The following is a 16,731-nucleotide window of genomic DNA, read 5'->3' on the forward strand; positions in this document are numbered from 1 at the left end:
CCTATTGTACATTGTATCCTGTTTGTCGTGCACATTTCTGACAACAGTTTAATATTTAACCACGTCTATACGTTTAACGCTTGCATAATGTTTAAACACTCTAAACTATGTTACTTAGTGGCTCTTGGAGAGCAATGGGTTAAGACAGGAAGCACAAGACCAGGCAAACTGTTTCCCTACAACACGTTCTCAGCAATGTTTGTGGGCAAAATGTTACCAGTGTAAAGAATATAAACTAGCAGCAAGAACTCTGCTGTCTCATACATGTGCAGTGATAGCACTGATGCTATTGACTCTCCTGAATCCACTCATCTGTGCTCCTCTCTACCTTTTAGAATGAACAATTTCATGAGATTTGTTGCCATGGGAACAGTTGGTGGTTAAAAGACAAGTGTAAACAGCTGGTCTTTTGAAGATAAATCTCCCAAAATACAGTAGAGCTTTTATAGAATGCAGTGCTACTTTTTCAAAGCAGGCAGTACAATGCGAGCTGACTGCTGGCACTGAAAATTCATTGTGACCAATGGTGTTAATTGGCACTCTGTGTCTTTGTGCATTTTAGCAATTCAAGCACAAGAAAGTTTTAGCATGAGACATATTCTAGATAATCCGGTACTGTAGGATAAAATGTAAATTATATTCTGAAAAATTAAATGAGTGGGACAAAGCAAAAAATGACCTGTTTTAACTTTGGACCTGCAGAAATGAGGATTAGGCAATTTCACCAAAACACTGACTGTCTCGAAACAAGATTCCTGGAAGGAAGAGATTGTGTCTTGTTCATTATTAGTTTCACAGACACTGCTCATACCTCAGTGAAAACGTGTCAGTTTAATACAAGTACTGTTACAGTAACATTTAACAGTAAATTACTGTTCAGAAAATATTTTTCACTTTCAAAACACTGTTTCTATAATCTGACCAGGTGGTTTAACTAGTGCTTGCATAAAATGAAAAAAGTCATTTTTTGGCTTAATGTTAAATGACCATAGAAATTACAACAAACAAACACTGAAATGTATAGTTCACTCACTATTTGAAATATTATTACTGTATTTACTTGGAAGTTTTTTTGCAATGTCCAAGTATGTGTCCTGGATGATAATTTCAGCTCTCAAATTTGAACTGTCACCATGAAAGCGAGTGTGACAAATTTCTGTCATATTTTGTAATGGGGTCAAATTGTTGCGACTCCATGTGTCAGTTTAATGGGTTGTAAATTCAAGGGGGGGGGGGGGTGTTGAGTCAATGAGTTCCAACTGGATAACTACATTAAACATTAAATCACTTGCGTTACTAATTCTAAAGGCCTCGGTTTCACTTTGTCATTATCATGGGTGTTCATATGAAGAGAACACTGTACTTATCTAAATATTTTTTAAGACCTGCATCTCCGGTGCAGTTTTTGCCCTGGCTTGAAGGTTCAGACACCCTCTTTCATTGTTTTATTGGCTCTTATTCCATGACAATGTTATGGATGTTACACTGTCACGCTTATATAAGGAATGTTGTTTGTGCTGATGTGTCTATTCTATCCAGATACACATAGTGGGGCTTTAGGTCTTAAATAGAATTGACAATGTTAACCTTAACCAGTAGTAAGCACAACACAGAAACCAGGACCAGAGGACACAGCTATAAATTAGGTTGAGATCGACTTCTCTCGGTTGATGTTTTAGAAAAATGTTGATGTTTTAGAAACACGCAAAGACAAAATGGCAGTCATGATGGTGACTGCTTTTAAGGTTGAAGTGGATGGAATGTTCAAGTGTGAGAAAGCGGACTAGTTTTGTAAAACTACGACTTGTTTTGTACAGGATGGTCAATAAAAAGGTTGTCATGTGAAAATGACCTTTTCTTTTACTTTGTTCATAGGAACACAAACATAGCATTAACTGCTGTGTACTGTAATTGCAATATTTGCAGTGCAGCATAACAGGAACAGTATCAGTACCATAATGTACCTAAACCACGGTAAACTGCAAAACCAGTGTATCGGTCATCTACTGGGGAGCCGAGATCTGCTCTCCAGAAGAGGAAAATGCTCCACCACAATTCTGTGCTGTTACAATTAGCTATATGGAGATTGAACAGCAACTGCTGAGGAACAAGGGGCTATCTGAATAAGTAGCAAATATCCTACTTGCTTTAAAAAAAAACATCCACTTTTCAAGCCTATATAGGCTAGAGAAGATAATTTGTCCTCTGGTGTGATTCAAAATCTCTGCACTCTACCACTTGTTCCACAAGGGTCTCTCCCTGTTCTCCATCAAGATTCACACTGCTGCAATCTCCAACATGTTATCTGGCTGGGAAGGTCACCCTGTAGGTGTCCACACTACAGAATCTAGATTTATTAAGGGATCAACCTCCTTAAGCCCCCAAGAAAATACATTGTCCTTCACTGGAGCCTTAGCCTGGTACTCAACAAACTTATCAGACCACTGTTGTAACCCATGGCTGTATGTGAATAGAAATATGTAATTTGGAAAGCAGCATTTCCAGTGGCAGTGACCTCAGCAAGAAGAAGAAGGTAAGTGAGCTACAAATCTTTGTCATCAATGCACCTTACTGCGGGATTGCCTGCAGGCCTAAAGCCCAGTTCCTTCCAAAGGTGGGAACAGAGTTCCATTTGGATCGGGTCTTGATCCTGATTTCTACCCAAAATGTAAATCTGAGAATGTGGGGTCTGGCCTCCTAATTGATGTCCAGAGAGCCCTGAATGTCTACATACATAGGACTCTCAATATCAGACCATCAGGACAACTGTGTATCTCTTTCAGCTCACAAACCTGGGGCAAACCTGTCTCCAAAAAGACAGTTTCATACTGCATCACATCTTGCACCAGGTTCTATTACAGACTTGAAAAAAAAGCTCCAGGGTCTCTCAAAGCCCACTCCATAAAAGGAGTGGCTATAATGTGGCAAAACTAAAATCTGTGCCAATACAGGACATCTGCAACACTACCACCTGGGCGGCCTTCTATACTGTTATTCAGCATTATAACTATGATTTGTCTTGCTCTCAGCCTACTTTTGCTCTGTTATCTGTGGCTTCCTCTAGTAACATCTAACCTACACCGTTCTTGTCTGCATCCTTTGTTAGGGTTCACTATGTGTGTGGAGTTCATCGTACAAGGTAAGAATACGAAGATTACCTGTAATATGGTTTCTTGGTAGGATAATTAACGCCATACACATATATCCTGCCCTCCTTTACCTTTTTTTACTGTCTTATTATTGAAATTTTGATAATGAGCTTGAAATTGTGTCTGGTTACCAGAGAACTGGAGCTTGCTTTTTGTGTGGAGTTCATCATCTGTGAAGAAACCGTATTAGAGGTTAGGGTTAGGGCTTATATATATATATATAAGATCAGAAACTTTGTGAGTTTGGTCTTCACCATATAGGTGTGTGGAAACACGTCATGCCACAGACAAAAGAAATCTCTGAGGACCTCAGAAAAACAGTTATTGATGCTCATCCGTCTAGAAAGGGTTACAAAACCATTTCTCAGGATTTGGGGCTCCACCAATCCTCTGTCAGACAGTCTACAAATGGAGAAAGTTCAAGACCACAGTCACTCTACTCAAGAATGGCTGTAGAAGAAGAAATTCCACGTTTTAGAATGGCCTAGTCAAAGTCCGGACCTAAACCCCATGGAAATGTTGTGGCAGGACCTTAAGCAAGCTCTCCATACAAGGAAGCCTTCAGATGTCACAGAGTTGAATCAGTTCTGAAAGAAGGAATGGGCCAAAATTCCTCAAAACTGATGTGAGAGACTGACCAACAGTTACAGGAAACGCTTAGTTGAAGTCTTTGCTGCTCAAGGGGGTGCCACCAGTTACTGAATCTAAAGGTTCACATTATATTGAATGTTGAATCATTTGTGGATAAATAAATGTTGAAAAAGTATCATGTTTTTGTGTCATTTGTTTAGTCAGGTTGTCTTGATCTCTTATTAGGACTTGGATTAAGATCTAATAACATTTTAGGTTTCAAATATGTGACATATGTGAAAATCCTAAGGGGTTCACAAACTTTTTCTCGGCACTGTACTTTGGCACCAAAAAGAAAGAAAAAAAAGCGTATTCCTTTTGTTCTGATATCATAACAATATGTACCCAGGTGCTTGTGAGAGATATTGGGGGTTCATTTATAGAGGCTGTACGCTTTTAAGAAGAAAGGCGTAATGGGATATCAGCTGTTGTCAGCTGACATACAAATGCTTAAGTGCAGCTCTGGATTATTACACTGCGGCTTCATGCAACAGTTATGATGGTGACCAAACGTGTGTTAGTACTGTTTTGTTAAAATGAACAGTTGCATTAAAAAAATGTAGAATAGCAAAAAACAAAAATAGACGTGCATTGCGTTACTTATTGTGATGCTGCTTGAATGATGAAAACATTTGTCTTTCATATCTCATTGTAAACTCCTTCGTCTTCAACTCAAAATGAGAAATGTTAGCATTGAAAGACAAACCTGTTAGTTATATTGCTTAGCAGTGGAAGCAACGAAAAGTCTTCTAGTCCACTAGTTGAATAGACTAGTGACGGCTGCCTGCAGAAATGTCACGTGATAGTGAAGGAATTGCAACATGTTCGTTTTCAGAGGAATGGGGTTGCATTGTGATCCGTGAACATATAAATCACATTTTAGAATATAGTTACAAAAAATTCCAAGAAATTTTTAAAAAATGAGTGTACACAGTTAAAAATGGAGTGAGGTCCAAAATTATCACTATCGCTTATCCCTGCATTGCAAAAGGATTTCTATAAATACACCAACAAGTACCTTGATATATCTAAGGAAGTTTGTGTTGAGTTCAACTTTTTTTTGTTGCTGCTTTCTTCCTATCTTCTTCCTTTTTTCTATACATCCTGTTTCATAAACAAAATCGGAAAATTAAAAGAAATCCAACTCCCTTTTAAAATGCTGTTTCCTTAACTGAATGGCCTCTTCTCTCCCTCTTTCAGAAAGCCAGCTGCTCCCTGGGAATAACTTCACAACGGAGTGCAACATTCCTGGGAATTTTATGTGTGGAGATGGGAAGTGTGTCCCCGGGAGCTTGCAGTGTAATGGGCTGCCCGACTGCTTGGACGAGAGCGATGAAAGTGGCTGCCGTGAGTGTTTCTCTCTCTCTCTCTCTCTCTCTCTCTCTCGTGGTGTCTGCTGGGAGTGCATGGGCAGAGTTTGAGTGAGTGTGAGCTGCTGTTGGAAGGTCTTTTGTTCTGTTTGTTTCTCTTTTTCTGACTTTTTTACTGTTTTTTTTTAGAGGATTCATATAAAGTTTTGGGTGTTGTTTTCAGAGGGGGTTGACTTTTGTCAGCCTTTGTAATTATTATGACAAGTTCAGGGGGGAAAGGATTCCCTAATTCTTCATTTGAAAAACGTATCCATAGGCATGGAGTTAAAGTCACTCCTGAGCAATTTTGAGATGCAGGCATTTTTAGCGGCAAAAGCTTCTTTTAGTCTAGGACTGAGGTCATGCGCTGTACAAATCTGGCCTTTGTGCCCAAATGCCTATCAACCTTCCATGTCAATCAGTCTGTGGAATTGGAGGCTTTTCATCCTCCACCATTCCAGTCAGATGAGGAGCACCGGCTCCATACACTTTGTCCGGTTAGGGCATTAGCGCATTAGGGCATTAGGTTGACCAGTACAAAAAGTTGGTGGCAATCAGAGCAACTGTTTTATATGTTTTGAAGCTAAGAACCAAAGCCAAGCTCTGTCAAAACAGAGGCTGTCCAATTTTATTGTGAAGATGGTTAAGATTGCTTACGAGCAAGCCAACTTGCCCCCTCCAGAGAAGGTCAAAGGTCATTCCACCAGGGGCTTGCTATCTCTTGGGCGTTGTTTCAGGGTGCATCGGTCTCTGACATTTGCGATGCACCAGTGTGGGGCTACTCCTCACACATTCACAAGGCTTTACAGGCTTAATGTCCTGGATCCTCAGAACCCTGCCTTTGGAACCAGAGTGCTGACAGCGAGGTCTCAGCCGAATTCAGAAGCACATGCATGAGGTAATTCTGTGTTCTGTGGACATTACCGTGCTTTAGAAGTATGGCAAACTATCAGTCTCGCCAAATTGGCTCTTCTGCAAGTCATGTCCTTTGACGGCTTGGGTATACTTGTAGTGGAATACATTTAGTACTTGAAGGGGAAAGTTAGGTTATTATCATAACCCTGGTTCTCTGAAATAGACATATAATTATTTGGTTGCTGCATACATTCCAGTAGGCTGAAGAAAATGCAGGGTTCTCCCCAGGAATGCTGTACAGCTGGGCAGCAGAACATTATAGCGAACGAAAAATAAACTTGCCTTACCTTAAATATATAATACGACAAAGAATTTAAATAACGTGTTGTCTTTCGTTGATTGCGCTTTATGTTCTACATTTTCTTTTTTATTACTGTTTCTTATTATTGTATATTACTGTGCTTTATTTAGGCACTGCTACGGATTGATTGGAGAAAGATAATATAGGGTTATTGGAGTTCACAAAAAAAAACTGTATCCTTTTCATTTCCTTTTTATCTTATTGCTTCATTTAAATTGTTTTCTTTAAGTTTTCAGGGCATTTCGTTAATGCACGTCTGTTTATTTTTCACTATTCTGCATTTTTTTAATGCAACTTCATTTTTAACAATTGCTTTTAACAAAACAGTACTCTCACACGTTTGGTCACCATCATAACTGTTGCATGAGACCGCAGTGTAATAATCCAAAGCTGCACTTAAGCATTTGTATGTCAGCTGACAACAGCTGATATCCCATCATGCCTTTCTTCTTAAAGGTATACAGCCTCTATATATGAACCCCCAATATCTCTTACAAGCACCTGGGTAGATATTGTTACAATATCACAACAAAAGGAATACACTTTTCAAAAAAGATGTTGTGCATATGTATAGCTATTATGTACTATATGTCAACCTTACAGCACAATTGTACGACAAAAAATTGACTGAATGATAATACCCGAAAATAAGTAAGTACCCAGCGCAAATATAGGGTTAGGCGGTGGATTGCGACAATAGCAGTTATTTTTTTAACATTTTAGCCTGTCAAAGTCCTTAACACAGAAAACCCACCTCTTCAACTCTGATTGGTTAAATGTTGTGTCAAGACGTAATACAGCTGTCATGTGGTTCCAAGATTTTTTTTTCACCCAGCAACATGCAACTGATCTAGTCTGCTAGAAGCGCAATCAATCCTTATTGCACATGTTGTAGCATCTGCAAGACGGGTGGATCTGTTTTTTTCAGGCTGGGCGGCGACAGCCACTTTGCCGGGCGGCTCGCAGGGCTGAAAAGGCCTGGGGAGATCCCTGAAATGTATTCAGTTGAATCCAGTGTAATAGGTTAACCCATTCTGTAATGGACACATTTGTATTTCAGGGAAACAGGGTTTTGATAATAACCTAATGGTTTAATAAACCAATCAGTGTTCCTCAAGACACTCTCTCAGTGACAAGTCAGTTCTGGTTCCTTTAGGTGGAGCATATACAATGGGAAAAATCTGTTTCGCCACAAGGTTATACTCATAGCCAAAGTGTTCTCTTAGGAGGTGTTCCTATACGAGGAGACTACTTTACTTTTCTTAGGCTGTCAGTATTTTGTTGTTTCTTATTACAGTGCTCTGTGACTGATATTGTTCAGCTGTCCACTTTATTATTTTAGGTTAGATGTCAGTCATTTAACTCAATTAGGGGGTTTAAGCCCTGGTGAAATGCAGATTTAATTTCTATGTTGCTGTGTGATAGCCACCTAATACAATACTTTCATACTGTGTCACACTGACCACTATGCATTATAAATAAATATGTCAATGAATAAATGTATTGTACTTCGGTGAGTATCAGTGTTTATTACCCTGTCCTTAACACTTACATTAGCAAACTTGGTTAAATGGAAAGTCAGCTCTTGATTTACATCATGATATCCCTTTGCATTTCAGTTTCCACAGGAATGTGAACATGCCACAGAATGCTATTGGCAAATATGGTTGGGTTCACCTCTTTTAATACATGCATAATACAGGCAGTACCCCAAATGGGACTGGTCAGCAGCCAAACCAACAGGTATACTAGTTGTAGCCTATTTGAATGACATGCAATTGCAACCAGATCTATTGTACTGTTTGTAAGTGTGGCTACCTTTTAGTATTATTTGTGTTGCATTTCATCCATTCTGTGTTAGGTCAAGCCCATGAGTGAAGTAAGTCTGGCCTGTCATTCAAAAAATGCAAGAGAAGCCCCTCCAATATCATTAGAGGTAGCCATGGAATACTTAGAAACATATTAGAAGTCATTAGGAAAGAAAAAAAAAAAAAAGCTTCTATGAAAGACATGAACAACTTTACTAAAATGTTAAAAGTCATTCAATCTAAAAAGAATGCAATCTCTGGTGATTTAATTCATTCTCATTTCTGGGCATTCAGAGGATAAAGCGATGTACACAGTTCAGTTTTTAGAATTATTCAGTCTTTGCTGTTGTTAAAAGTTTGCTTTATAATTACAAAAATCAATGTAAACCTAATGGCATTCCAAAATTTGTGTCATTGCTACTAACTGGTTTATGGTGGATGTGACTTATAGCCTAATTGTTCTTAAACCCCAAAAATACTTCCCCATCAAAGGAAGCCCTTGTCTTACCCAGGTAGTTTGATATGTGAAGCTTGCACTTCCTAGACCCCGTTCACACTACTGGGCCGCCTCAGGGGCCGCCTCAGGGGCCACCTCATGGGCCGCATCAAGGCTGCCGCAGATTTAGGTCTGTAACCCCGTTCACATTTGCGATTTTAAGGCACCTTTGCGAATTCACATATGTGACTGAAAAGCAGGTCTAAAAAATGGCGAATTGCTTGTTGGGAAGGATTTATATAATTAAGTAATACCCCAAAGGTGGTTGAATGCTTGTTATCTCCTGATTTGGCTAAAAAGTATTAGTATGATTATTATTTATTACTGTTTGTCAAGTAAAAGGCATATATGGAAATAATGTAATACTATAAATGTATATTTATTCTTTTGTGGAATGAAAGAATGGAGGAGATACCTGGATATAGGGTAATCCTTAGTTTGTGGCACAGATGTTTTTTATTATATTTTTTCAATGCAGCACAATGGCAATGTTTTGGTATATTAAAAGAGAAGGAGATATGATACTTTTTATTGGACTAACTAAACAATAACTAATCACACGCTTTCAAGACCTCAAAGGTCGCTGCTTCAGGTGAAAGTAGGAAAGAGAGTTTGATGTTTACATTCAAAGGTGGCATCAGAACTTTAATAAAAATAACCATGTGAAAGACTACAATTCTTAAAATGTTAATTACATTATAAAATGTAATATGATATATAGAGGATGGGGAGCAGTAAAATGCAGCCTTGGTCCTTATAGAACCCCCCAACCATCTTATGGTTAGCCCCAAGTACTTTGGGTGTATGCTTCTATAGGCTGCCATTGCAGAGCCATTTCATGAATATATATTACTGTGCATAATATGCTCCTGTCACCTCGTATGGTGATGTCAGGCCAGGAAGTAGACAGACAACAGTGCTGGCATATGAGTGAATGCGCTGGTGCGCTGGTTTATTGTGAAATAAAAGGTTTGAACAATACACTTTACAGAAACAAAATGGCACGGTGGCCAAAACATACACGGAACAAAACAGACACGGAACAAATAAGTGTCAGATAAGTATCAGTTGTTCTGATTTTAAGCTTTTTAGTTTCTCTTTCACTCGTCTCATTCCACCGCTGAACACACCAACCCCGTTCAGCCAAAGCTGCAGGTCTTTTATATTGTGGCCAAGGGGTCAACTGGCTATCAATTACCTAATTTACCCCACAGCCACATTTAGAATGGGTTCTATATCACGATTTTATCTGGATGGGGAATTCTAACCCCATCCAGGCTGTAAAACAATAACAATAACAGGGTGTGTTTTAAATACACTAAACAGTACATTTTAAATAATAATACAACAAATACAAAAACCCCACAAAACATAATATGCACAGGGGCATGGAGTACCCTGTTACAGTTCCTTATAAAAGTCTCTCAAATGATTGAACACACCTCATAGAGCTGCACGATTTTATTTAAATGTCTTCAATGAATAAGACACCAGCTGCATCAAAGATTGGAAATATTTCTGCTAGATAAATATGTCCAGTACAAGAAGGTTACATTTCACGTGCCTGGTTTTGTTCTATGTGCAATATTGCTGTGGATCATAAACGGAAAGCTACATGCAACCGCCATTTAGAATCTATTCTTTTAGAATCTATCTAGAAAACTATTTTTCAATTATTATTATTATTTTTTTAATTTCTAATATTTGTATAAATATTATGTTTAATTGTGGAAATCTACTTTTAGATCATGATGCATCATGGAATAAGATTTTTTTTTTACAGTGAAACAGATGCAGCCCAGCCCATAGTCAAAGCACAGTGAAGTGAAATACAGCATGGTAAAGCACTATTGTAAGCCATGCAAATTTACCTTGGCAAACTTTTATAAGGGGTGTTCTGCCATTTATCATCTGAGGACCATGTCTTTTATGTGCACTACAAACAGGTGTTTGCATTTTCTTTTGTCCAGCACTATACTCACAATCATATTGTTGTTGAATATACAGTCAGCTACTCATTTAATTTAATTTAATTAATCGTTAACTTGATTTAATTAGTCCTCAACAAAACATTCCTTAAAAGGTTTCGTGAACAGGGCACTGCATCGCTAGTTTATGAACAGGGCGCTGCATTTGCTGCTTTTGAATTTTTTCCTCATTTAGCCAGGCATGTTTATTTTCAGCATGTTTACTAATATGATACAAGGAGATTTAAAAAAAAAAAAAAAAAAGCACACACAAATTGTTTTAAATGGTTTCAGGGAACTCTGTTCTGGTTAAGATGTCTTTTACATTTATGTACTAAACTACATTTTTTCTCACTTGTAACTGATTAGATTAATAAAGGCCATACAAAAGTAAATAGGCTTAAGTCTGAGTCAAGTCTGTATTTGGCTTTGTGTAGCCATTTGCTACAGGAAGGTATTGAACATTCTACTGTAGTTCAGGGGCACTCATTGTATAATGTCTAATCTAATTCACTTGTACCAAAAAATCTATTGTCTTTTAGAATGTGCAATTTAATAGTCCTGGGAAATTAGTTGAAATGAAATGGCTCCTAAACAAATGGGGATTGTCGGTAAAGTTGTACTGTTAGCCCCAAGGTGTTGTGTGGGCTAGCAGAAAGCAAGTTTCTAAATATACCCAATAAATACCAATATATTTTATTATTAACCCTGCCAGTCAAACAGGATGTGTACTGTATATAAATGCAGACATGAAGGAAGGTTTTGTTTGGGGTCTACTTTATTGGTAAAAGCTGCTTCTAAGTAAAACCCTTTTAATCCGAGTCCCTCTCCACTAAGGGGAAGGAGCTTCCTCTCTGACTGTTCCTGCCCTTACACAGAATTTACATCTTTTGCCTACAGAACAAAACAAACAATAACTGGATAATACTGTGTCGAATATATTTAAAAATAAATATTCAGTTTATTTGAAAGCATATAAATGTGATGTACCTTGAAAATCTCTCTCTCTCTCTCTCTCTCTCTCTCTCTCTCTCTCTCTCTCTCTCTCTCTCTCTCTCTTGACGCACAGTCAGGGTGGGCTGGATGGAAACCAGCACCGAAGGCACTGCTGCAAGGTGTATACAAAACTCTCCACATTGTCCAACAATTACCACAATTAATGATCAATTAACTAAACCAGCCTCATAACTCTTAATTCACCCTTTTGCGGTCCATTTATTCAGCCCATGTCGGGTTCAGTGTATTTTCATACACAGTTTTTATTTTACATGCGCTGTTTAAAAGTAATTTTATTCAATACGCATTTTATCAGCTGTCTTGTTTGTTTATGACCGTGTTATGTCTGAGGTGATGGGACTATACGTATTGCTCAAATCTGCCTCTTTTTTTTTTTCGGCTTCTATCAGCCTCACTTGGCCATTGAAAACTTTTCTGGGCTTTTTCCTGGAGAAAACACGACTATGACTTGTGCTTGACGTCTTTGTGATGATGTTGCAAAGGGTTAAACTTAAATCAGTATATGATTTCTATGTTTTGTCATTTATTCTGTTGTCTTAACATATTTAATAGAAATGGAGTCCAGGTATTTAACAGATGGGGTGATTCACATGGGACTAAAAACCAGGTGTTCTCAGAGTCGGTAAATTCAGAATGAAACGCGATGTTGTGGCCAGCGAAGGCGATTTTGTTCATGATTTGTAAACAATGAACCGGGTTTAAATAACTAATTTCATTGTACCTTCCAAAGGCTTTTTCGTTACTCGAGTTATATGTATTTCCATACATATCTTCAAATGCACAGTTAAAAGCATTCATTTTTTAAGTCGCCAATTATGTTTTGTATTTTCGCCCATCCCCAATTTGGTTATGCCTAGTCGTTGTGTTTTACTGAACTGTAGATTCTCAGGACAGATGGTACCAATTTTAATATTATATTATGGTTTATTGCGAAGGCTGGTAGTGCTTTGAGTCGAATACCCCAGAAATGCTATGTCAGTTGTAACATAACACTGACATGGTTGATTTGGACAGGAGCAAAAAGTTTGAAATTTTACAAAAGGTCCCAATGTCCTGTAAAATAATTCTCACAGGTCCTCTGAATATCAGGGATAAAAAGAAACGGACGGTTTGCACAGGACTAAGTTTCACCGATGTCAGATGAAAATTTCACAGATTTTGGAGCTCTCTTTTCATTTTCCATTAATGCTAGTGTTAGCTGAGGCACAATGGCGCCAGGGGGCCTTTCTAAAAGATGTTAAAATATGAAACGGCCTGGAACAGAAAAGTGGTTTAACGGGTGTTGATGTATCAACGTAAGATGTAATAGGGTACTTGATGCAAGAGACCGAGCTTGTACTGGCATAACATTCAGTTAATGGCTGTTTTTACAATAGAAGAAATGATCCATCCATCCAAAAAGGGGGCAAAGCTACAATACTAGAAGTCAGCACCTTGCTGCAGTAAGCGATGTGTCAGTCATGGATTGGAGGAGACTTGATTGCACTTGCTACCAAAGGGGACGTGACCGAAGGTATATCAGGGGATCTGGCCAAGCAATCTGTTCCTTTGTTATGGTTACGGACTGACCGAGAGGAGTAAAAAAAACCTGTGAGTGTTTAACATTACCTTTTCTGTCTATTTAACTGTTGTTGTCATTGTAGATGATTAAATATCCGGGAGCTGTCGCTGTTAAGCTAGCATTAAACCCGGACTGCACTGCAACTCTGTAATCACTATTAAAGTGTATTCACAGCAACCACTTGCACCCAGATCACTCACTATTGGACTGGTGACTGCGTAGGTGTTTTAAAGTATGTGTTTGGTGCTATTGTTTCGGGACTGAACCCTGTGGCTTTGACTGGCTGTATTTATTAGTTCAAAGCAATTAATAAAGCTTTGTTTTCACCATTGGAACTGTTGTTGGACTGTTGTTATTAAGGCTGCATGACCTGTGCACTACAAACCACTTTGCCACAATGTTTAAACTGTCTTCTATAGTGTTGCAAGATGACTCATTTAGAAACGTTTACTATCAGATACAAAGTCGGCTTCTCTGCACTAATTCTTTACTATAAACATTTCTTCCAGCATTCGTGTTGTTAGTTGTGTCGCAAATGGCTGCCATATTTCTCTCCTTCTCTCCCACATCATTGAATAATAAATTTGTGGGTTCAAACCCCTAAGGCCACACCCCTAGCTGCGCCACTGGCTTGCAAGGTCTTCATTGTCCTCTAATCAAAATATTTGTATAGTTATGGATTTATGTTTTTACTTGGTTGAAGTGTAACGTTTTTTTTTTTTAAATTTAGTCGTTGCCATTTTTTTTTTTTCTCCCAATTTGAAAATGGCCAATTATTATTTAGGCTCGGCTCACCGCTACCATCCCTGGGCTGACTTGGGAGTGGTGAAGACGAACACACGCTGTCCTCCAAAGCGTGTGCCGTCAGCCGACTGCTTCTTTACACACTGCGGATTCACCATGCAGCTGCCCAGGAGCTACAGGGTAGGAGGACAACGCAGCTCCCGGGTAACTAACAGGCAAGCCCACAGGCGCCCTGTGAGCAAAAGGACACCCTGGCCGACCTAGACCCCTCCCCCCTCGGTGACGATAAGCCAGTTGAGCGCCGCCTCCTGGGAACTCCCATCCACGGTCGGCTGTGGAATAGCCCAGGCTCGAACTGGCTACATCCAGGCTATAGGGCGCATCCTGCACTCACGCAGAGCGCCTTTACTGGACTCACCACTTGGGAGCCCCCGAAGCATAGCATTTAATAAAATGATTGACATGTGTAATGTGCATCATTCAGCCAAGATAAAAGAGGAAAACAGGATTACTTCTGTTTCCTGACATTCAGAGTGTACTGTATTAGGCTTTTGCTTAAAGAGACAGTGTCACATTGTCAGTTTTATAGCAGCATGGGACTCTCTGTTCTGTTTAGTTACTCTGTTCCTGCTTTTCCATAGTTTAGCCTGTGTACGTCTGTACAAGCTGGTTGTATCTTCAGGGACACATGCTTCCATGTTTATTGAAACCTGTCTGCCACTTTGTTATTTTAAAAGCCACGCTGCTACTGCATTGTGTTTTCAATTCTATTGACAAGCTCTGTGATAGCTAGGGATGCGAGAGTTAAACTGTTTGCCAAGTGTTACACTTTTACAGTGTTTTTTTGTCAAAGATATCCCCCGTGCTGACTCGGGAGAGACGAAGATACACATCTCCTCCGAAACGTGCCGTTAGCTGTCCGCTTGTTTTCACTCTGCAGGCCCGCCATGCAGCCACCTTAGATCTGCAGTGTCAGAGGACCACACAGCTCTGTGCAACTTACAGGCAGGCCCCCAGGGGTCGCTGGTGCGCAGTGAGCCAATGACACCCTGGCGCACCCTGCATTCCACGTTGAGTGCCACTCAGGAGCCCAGGATATTTAACACGGGGCTCTGTACTTCCTTAAAGACACACCACAGTGTACGTAATTTTTTTGTTATATTCAAATATGGACTAATGGCAGCCATTTAAAGTTTTTGCCAGAAATGCAAGATGCATAACTAACTTCTACTTTATACAGAAATGGCAGTCTAAAAAGTGGCAACAAACTGCACCAATAAATAGCCAAATATTGACACCCAGAGACCTGTACAACTACAACAAGACCACTAGTAATATAGTGACAGTTTACATCAGCAAGGATCAAGTCAACTAGAGAGAAAGTTACTTGACAGGCGCGCATCATTCATTTGTCCCAGTCAACCTCAATCACTCGTGCATATGGCTCAAAACTGACAAAAAAAAAAAAAAAAAGAAAGAAAAATGGCTGCGATTTCCAGGTAAAGTAAATAACAAGACAGTACTTTCAGAGATTCCCCACTGGGTCATAAAGTACCCTGTGAATTTGAACAAAATCCATTAGAGGGTGTTTTGTGAAAATTACACTTTTGTTTATTTCCGTGGGAAAAGATTGGTAGTGTAGTTCTGGAAATGAGGGGTCGATTTGCATACTGCAGTCAGAGAAAACAATTGATACCAAAATAAATGTTTAACTAGCTCATTAAGGTCTTTTAAATTAATGTTCCTTTTTAGAAATATCAAATCTAGCATTTCTGGCAAAACAAAATGTCTGCTATTCTGCCATCTTTTACTGTACACGATTATTTATTGATTTATTTTTTAGCCACGACCCCCTTTTAAGGGAGTGTACTTGTTTTGTACAATAGCAGAGGTCATGCAACACCATTTTGAAAATGGGATGTATACACCCATGGACTTGTAATTTGAAAACCTCCTTAAATAAAGAAAATCTATTTTTATAAACCAAAAGATTAACTCCACCTTTTGTTTTCAAATGTCTGCATTTAAGTCTGTTTCTTAAATATACCTTAATTGTTGCTGCCTGTCAACATTGTATCTCAAGTACTCCTCTGAATAAATAATAAATAGAAGCTGTCATCAGAAGCGTCGTGTTACCCGTGTGACTGTGACTGTCTTGGAATCAATCACAGCAGCCAGCCAGTATTCACCTCTGTCTGAGCACATCAAACACAGCGATGCAATGATTCCCTTTGTCAGCAGGTTGGCAGAAACAGCTTCACTGTTAATTGAGTCTGGCTGTGTTCCCAAGGAAACCAGTATAAAAGTTCAAGAGAACCTAAAACAAACAACAGTAGAACCAGAACCATGTTTTAACAGTTGCATTACAGCAGTAGGTTTTGGTTTTGGCTAGATTGCAAGACACCATTTGGGGACTGTGGCAGGAAATGGTGTTGCGGTGACGTCAGGTCAGAAGGCAGAAGAAAAACAGACAGGCAGGTACTGCAGTTCACAGGCGCAGCGTGCGCCGTTTATTAAATAACACAAAAATAAATAAAATATTTAAACAGAGCAGAAAAATAAATGGTTTAAACAAAAATAATCGCAAACACAAAATACAACATTCAGGTCCGGCTGGGCAGTAGCCTTCATGGCACTTCTGAGTTTTAGTTTAAATATCTCTCCTCTCGCTCTCCCCTACTCTCTGTACACCCCACCCCGAACATGGAGAGCTGCAGGTTTTTTATACAAGTGACCACCTTCTGCACAAGGTTTGAAATCATTCCTGGCAGAGGATGAGTTTATTAACCTCGCC

The 16,731-nt window shown here is 39.1% G+C and overlaps 1 protein-coding gene across 4 annotated transcripts in view; it reads left to right on the forward strand.

The window, feature by feature from the left end:
* Positions 1-16,731, forward strand: part of LOC121330014 (low-density lipoprotein receptor class A domain-containing protein 3-like) — a 91,149-nt gene that overhangs the window by 19,956 nt on the left and 54,462 nt on the right. For 3 of the 4 annotated variants that reach the window (XM_041276213.1, XM_041276209.1, XM_041276211.1), the window contains exon 2: positions 4,980-5,126. The exons of the other annotated variant lie outside the window; for it this stretch is intronic. In XM_041276213.1, the coding sequence (XP_041132147.1) occupies positions 4,980-5,126 (147 nt within the window). The remainder of the gene's footprint in view (positions 1-4,979; positions 5,127-16,731) is intronic. 4 annotated transcript variants of the gene reach the window in all.

This window comes from Polyodon spathula, chromosome 17 (assembly GCF_017654505.1).
Source record: "Polyodon spathula isolate WHYD16114869_AA chromosome 17, ASM1765450v1, whole genome shotgun sequence".
NCBI classification, from domain to species: Eukaryota; Metazoa; Chordata; class Actinopteri; order Acipenseriformes; family Polyodontidae; genus Polyodon; species Polyodon spathula.